The sequence below is a fragment of the Borostomias antarcticus genome, assembly GCF_949987555.1.
Source record: "Borostomias antarcticus genome assembly, chromosome: 11".
NCBI lineage: Eukaryota > Metazoa > Chordata > Actinopteri > Stomiiformes > Stomiidae > Borostomias > Borostomias antarcticus.
Genome location: NC_140244.1, coordinates 8,571,725 through 8,578,686, shown reverse-complemented (window position 1 = coordinate 8,578,686; position 6,962 = coordinate 8,571,725). Strand labels below are relative to the sequence as shown.

Genomic DNA, 6,962 nt, shown 5'->3' with positions numbered 1-6,962 from the left:
CTTGCTGCTTTCGCGCTCTGGCTGCTCTGGCTCTCTGGCTGCTCTGTCTGCTCTGGCTCTCTGGCTCTCTGGCTGCTTTGGCGCTCTGGCTGCTCTGGCTCTCTGGCTGCTCTGGCTGCTCTGTCTCTCTGGCTATTCTGGCTATTCTGGCTATTCTGGCTGCTCTGGCTGCTCTGTAGCTGCTGGCGCTTGTGTACCTCTAGATGGGATGCTCAGTTCCAGGCCATAAACAACATGTGGACATACTGGAAGCCAGATACGTCCATGAAAGGAACATTTATCAAGATAGAATGAATAGAAGAATAATTATGCCGACCAATGGAAGAGATTTCAGTCTTATTACAAATTTTGCAAATATTATATTTCCTAAGTAATACTACACACATAATCGCTTGTATTAATAATCATTTCATGATTAACAAAAATAAAAGACAAATTTGTTAGGGAAAAAAACTTTACTTCTTTAAAAAACTCCCCGCAGAAAACCCAGTGATGCTGATTCAAGCCGTCTAAGCCAACAGCCACAGTTGAGATGGACGACGGCAGTAAAGGCTCAAGCTGGAGTAACAGAGCAGCATTCACACTCAACCTCTGCCTGAACCAACCGCAAGGTTACATTACACCTCTCCCTCCATCCCTCCGCCTCTCCACTTCACATTCACACAGAAAGCAGTCCCCCAGTGGTTGATGAATTATGGTGCTGTCAGTGTTTCACTCTGCTTTCTCTCACAACATTCAGCCTCACCATGGCACTTGTTCCTTCAGGAAAAAACATCCTCCTCTTCTCTCCTCTCCTCTCCTCTCGTCTATTCTTCTCCGTTCGATCGCCATATGCGCTCCCTTGTTGTGGCGTCCTCGCCTTCATTCCCTGTCCATGTTCCGCTGGTGAGGTTCATCCCCCTCCGGGCAGACTGGGACCAGACCAGCCCAGCAGGGGGCCAGAATCGGTCTCTCCCCTGGATGGGCACCATGACTAGGATCAGGGTCAGGAGAGCGCGTGAATCATAGCTTAAACACAACTGGGTTTATCTTGGAAACAGTGATACTTTACTGTCATCAATTCAACCTTTATTCAACATCAATATCTCAATACTAGCATGGCGGCCTGCAACCTGACTTACTGCTACATCCTTACCTGCTTAAAATGTTTGGGAAGCAGCTAGGCTAGGCTAGGCTAGGCTTGGCTAGGCTAGGCTAGGCTAGGCTAGGCTAGGCTAGGCTAGGCTAGGCTAGGCTAGGCTAGGCTAGGCTAGGCTAGGCTAGCTCTGCATGAAGAGGTGGAAGTTAGCGCGGGTGAACTCCTGGTGGATGGAGTCTAGGAGGGTGTCGGAGTCCTGGCCCCCGTCCTGGGCGGGGCCGCGGGCTGGCGGGGCAGGGTGGTGCTCGGGGGTGTAGGTGAAGCTGTAGGCGCTGCGGTAGATCAGGCCGTCCAGACGGAGGAGGGCGAGGGGCACCGTGACGGGGCGCCGCAGGCAGCGCCACTCTCTGCTGAACATGGCGATGTCAGGGACCACACACAGCAGGGATCTGGGAGACCTGCAGAGGGTGGGAGATATCAGGGAGATATCAGGGAGATATCATCACATGAAGCCTGAGAGGGCAGAGCGTGTGGTTGTGGCTAACAGAGTTGACTCAGAGTCAGACACACTGTTTGGTTAAAGGTTCTACAGATCAACAGCTGATCATATCAGCATCTCAAAGATGGCTTCTCCAGTACGACAGTGTGTTTAGGTCTCCAGAGATGGAAGCCTTGGCCCCATGCCAGGTTGTGTGAGAGCGTAAACTCTCTAGGTGCTACATTCACGTCTTCCACTCAGAACCAGGATTCTGGACCCCGCTGACCCCGACCCACCCCACGCTGGTGGTGGGGGATCAGGTTTCTCACGCTAATTGCCTGCAGCTTGGCGTACAAAGGCCTTATTGTGGATTACTGCGCTGTATAAACACAGCTCTTGGGATGTTGAGGGGTATTTGCAGGACCCCTTTGCCTGGCCAGAGCCTAACATGCTAACGACAGATCAGCAGTCTGGGTGCGGTTTGAGGCGAGATGATGACGTCTGCAACAACAAAAAAAGCCCCTGAGACAGCATCACTTGAGCCCAGACCTCTGGTCCACCAGGAGAACATTTCAAGCACCCCTATAAGGTACCGGAGAACGTCTTGACCCAGCCTATAGCAGAGCTAATAGAACAGAGAGCGCCTAAGCAGAACCAGGAAGAGGTTTCCCATGGGAGCTTCTTTCAGAAGAAAATATGTACAGTAGTCAACGGCGATTAACAAATAATTTGAATCGTAATCCCGTTTGAATTGAGCCATGACTTTCACATATGATGTTTGTCAATTTAAAACATAATTTTGCAAGTCAACAAATTTGCAGTTCGCAATTATTAAGAGGTGAAAATCACTATTAGTCTGGCTATGTTGGGAGCTGCAGCTATCTGTAAGGAGACCAGTTCTGTAAGAGCTGGCATGCGAGATCTGCTTTACAAGGTTTGGGTGAGTGTTAAGCGAGTGGAATGTCAGCTAATACTAGCTAACTTGTGAGTTGACAGAGATGAGTCAAATTCATGTTTTAATGGTCATGCCACAATTCAGGAACAATAAATATGTATCTCTCACCACTGACTACCGTTCATATTTTATCTGATTTAATGTCTCATGGAGGCATTCTCTTCCTGCTTCCTCTCAAGCTCTATTCTACCCCCTGGGTCCGGTTCAGTGTGGCCCGGTGGCGTGGTACCAGTTCTCTCAGGCTCTGGCCCGGTGGCGTGGTACCAGTACTCTCAGGCTCTGGCCCGGTGGCGTGGTACCAGTACTGGTGCCTCACAGCAAGAAGGTCTCCGGGCCGTTCTGTGCAGAGTTTGTTCTGCTGTGTTGGCAAGGCTTTCCTCCCTAAGAACCCAATATGAAAAACATGCAGAAGAACAGAGGCTCTTCAGTCCGGTCCCCGACCAGGATTTGGACTGAGCACTTGGACTTGGTCCCCGGGCGCCCCTGCCTGCCCACTGCTCCTAGCTGCCCCTGCCTGCCCCCTGCTCCTAGCTGCCCCTGCCTGCCCACTGCTCCTAGCTGCCCCTGCCTGCCCACTGCTCCTAGCTGCCCCTGCCTGCCCACTGCTCCTAGCTGCCCCTGCCTGCCCACTGCTCCTAGCTGCCCCTGCCTGCCCGAAAGAATTTCAACCGGTGACCGCACATGCGTATGTGTGTGTGTGTGTGTGTGTGAGTGTGTTGTGTGTGGGTGTGTGAGTGTGTTGTGTGTGTGTGTGTTGTGTGTGGGTGTGTGAGTGTGTGTGTGTGTGGGTGTGTGGGTGTGTGGGTGTGTGGGTGTGTGAGTGTGTTGTGTGTGTGTGTGTGTGTGTTGTGTGTGGGTGTGGGTGTGTGTGTTGTGTGTGGGTGTGTGAGTGTGTGTGTGTGTGGGTGTGTGAGTGTGTTGTGTGTGTGGGTGTGTTGTGTGTGGGTGTGTGAGTGTGTGCGTGTGTGTGTGTGTGTGTGTGTGTGTGTGTGTGTGTGTGTGGGTGTGTGTGTTGTGTGTGGGTGTGGGTGTGGGTGTGTGTGTGTGTGTGTTGTGTGGGTGTGTTGTGTTTGGTTGTCGTTGTTCATTTCACTTTGTATTTATGTGTCAATCACCGTGTGGCAAATAAAAGGTCCTTGAGGTCCCAAATTATTATTTCTAAAACAATCTGCTTCAACAATGAGCCTTCACCTCTCAACCTGTCATGGAGGTTTGGGGTAAAGGTACTATAAACCAGGCTGGTCAGTGAGTAGATACTATAAACCAGGCTGGTCAGTGAGTAGATACATGTATAAACCAGGCTGGTCAGTGAGTAGATACATGTATAAACCAGGCTGGTCAGTGTGTACATACTATAAACCAGGCTGGTCAGTGAGTAGATACATGTATAAACCAGGCTGGTCAGTGAATAGATACTATAAACCAGGCTGGTCAGTGAGTAGATACATGTATAAACCAGGCTGGTCAGTGAGCAGATACATGTATAAACCAGGCTGGTCAGTGAGTAGATACATGTATAAACCAGGCTGGTCAGTGTGTACATACTATAAACCAGGCTGGTCAGTGTGTACATACTATAAACCAGGCTGGTCAGTGAGTAGGTACTATAAACCAGGCTGGTCAGTGAGTAGGTACTATAAACCAGGCTGGTCAGTGAGTAGATACATGTATAAACCAGGCTGGTCAGTGAGTAGATACATGTATAAACCAGGCTGGTCAGTGTGTACATACTATAAACCAGGCTGGTCAGTGTGTAGATACTATGAACCAGGCTGGTCAGTGAGTAGATACATGTATAAACCAGGGGCCTCATTTATCAAAGAGCGTGTAAATTCCGGTGTAAAAGAGGGCGTACGACGAAAACGCGGAAAATGCGAAATCGAGCGTACGACGAGAATATATACACGCTTTTCGGATCTATCAAAAAGGTCGTACGCCCTTTTCTGCACGAGAAATCCGAGACTGGCGGGGAAGAGAGCGTACGCGCACGCGCCCCGTGTTCCGCCCTCGCCACGCCCTAATCCAACCATATATGGTCAAAACCATGAGTGGCCAAACGTGGTTTCCCGGAAGGAACCGGCTTAAAAAGGTAGCGTGGAGCACCCAGGCGGGACATTGAAACATGGAACGAAGAGCTAAGAAGAGGAACTTCTCGGAGACGGAGGTGCATGTGCTAGTTGGTGAGGTCCACGCGAGGAAGGCAATCCTCTTCGGAAGGTATTAATAGCCTACCTTTGTCTGTTTGCTCCTACAGCTTAGTAGCCTACTTTAGCTACGTTTTGTGCATCTAGGATTTGGCATACACGGACATACTGTAACATGTGGCTGTGAGGAAAGCAAACATTCTGTGGTAGGCTATGATTAAATTAGGACCAAAAACAGGGAACAATAACGCAGATGACCACTTCATAATGTTAGAACACATTAAACATTTTCCCCTCTGGGAAATTAAGACTCATCTAAATCACCCGGTAAATCACAGCATTTATTTGACTGCCAACAGAAAAACATATCAAATGAATATGGCTGCACAATGAAATGTTTAATGCATAATCAAGTTCACAGACAAACTCAAAGAATATGATTGAAATTGTTTCTCCAGACTCTGACGTGGGGTCGGACTCAGAGGAGGGGGAGTCTGCAGTGGTCCTTGACCTGATGGTCGTGCCCCCGCGAGTTGTAGCCTCCACCTCCAGCGCCACGACCTCCACCTTCTTATCAGCTTTGAATATATATCTTGGCAAACATAACACGGGATGATGTACAAGGAGGGGACAGATACCTAGTGAAAGTACTATTGGTTGCTAGTAAAAAGACAATAACGAGGGCTTGGTATAAGGTGGAACGCCCAACCAAGGAGCAGTGGCTGGGTGTTGTGGAGGAGATGTATGTTAGGGAGAGGTTCACGCATGCATTGAGGATGCAGGAAGGAAAGTTTGAAGGGAGATGGGAAAAATGGATGGATTATAGAAGGAAGTGTGATGATACCACTAATATTAAAATTGTCATATTTGAGTAAGAAAAAAAAGCTGCATGGATGGATGTACCCATAAGCTGTTATTGTAGGTTTTTATGTTTTATTGTATTGTCGTTGTATGGATGGAAAATGCTAATAAAGATTAAAAGTAAATAAGACAAAGAATATGTATCTTGGCTATGGACACACCAACAAGCCAGCCGTCACGTGCAGCGCCTGCCTCCAGTCTAGCCCCTACCCTGCTGTGCGCCAGGATGAATGAGTCATGCGTGGAGCCAGGCCACCGTGCCACTACACTTGTGATGAGCATGTCACATATGATTTGGGTATTTCTAGTGTGCACATTTTAGCGATTCACATAGACGTATTCATTCACTGATGGTGCCCTTATGTGGGTGCAGTCGCCATCGCCGTCACCTCTTTGGAGTTCTATCTCGGCCAGTAGGCCGAGTAGCGCCGGATTCATTTAGGCTCGCATTACGCACAGGAGGACTGTCATTTATATGCTTACCAAAGAGCAAACAGGTCCACATGATCACATATTAATGACAATCTAATTGGTCAATTATTGCCGTTTGATGGAGTGCCTGCATTAGGTGTGTGACATATAGCGCGGAAAGGTTTTGGACAGCGCATAGGTTCAGTTTGGGGAACAAATCCATATCGGACCATTAATGAGCCGGTTAGAGGACACGTCTAATCTTGCATTGCGATATATGTTGGTGCTGAATTGGGCTATTAGCCTACATGATTGTGCGTTCATGAACTGTCGCTCTTATTCTCTCCGTCAAACATAGTAATTCACCGACGCACCACCTGCGTCGCCAGTTCCCCCTGTGTTCAAAGAGGGCGTAGAACACCGTGTAAATCGGTACGACAACTTGAGAGGTGTCGTACAAAAGCGCGGAGAAAGGCGACTAAATTTCCGCCCTTTCGGCTTGATAAATCGCAATGTGGGGGGGGCAAATGGCGTACGCCTGAAATCGCGAAAAAGACCGTGTAAAAGAAGGCGTACCTCAATGATAAATGAGGCCCCAGGCTGGTCAGTGAGTAGATACTGTACATGTATAAACCATTTAGCAGACACATTTATCCAAAGTAACTTACAATAAGTGCTTTCACCGTAGATAGATATATTTGGGTCAGGTTGTACTATGGTTGGCCCAAGCTCTTAGGCCCTTCTTTGGATGTGGCTCTAGTGGTGTGTGTGTGTGTATGTGTGTGTGTGTGTGTATGTGTGTGTGTGTGTGTGTGTGTGTGTTTGTGTGTGTGTGTGTGTGTGTGTTGGCTTCAGCACCTGGCTTCAGCGTCCTCATAGACAAACCATCGTGTCGTTGTGTGTGTGTGTGTGTGTTTGTGTGTGTGTGTGTGTGTGTGTGTGTGCTCCTGTGGTGAAGAGAGGGAGGGTGGAAGTGATAGATAGAGTAGATAGGAGGATAGAAGGAGAGGAGAGGAGGAGGAGGAGAGGAGGAGG

The 6,962-nt window shown here is 48.8% G+C and overlaps 1 protein-coding gene across 1 annotated transcript in view; it reads right to left on the bottom strand.

Moving 5' to 3' along the window:
- Positions 1 to 1,259: 1,259 nt before the first annotated feature.
- The window catches only part of rbpjl (recombination signal binding protein for immunoglobulin kappa J region-like), a gene marked incomplete at both ends in the record, with an annotated part of 17,288 nt that continues 11,585 nt past the window's right edge, over positions 1,260 to 6,962 (bottom strand). The window contains one exon of the mRNA XM_084445785.1: positions 1,260 to 1,536. Within this exon, the coding sequence (XP_084301911.1) occupies positions 1,260 to 1,536 (277 nt within the window). The remainder of the gene's footprint in view (positions 1,537 to 6,962) is intronic.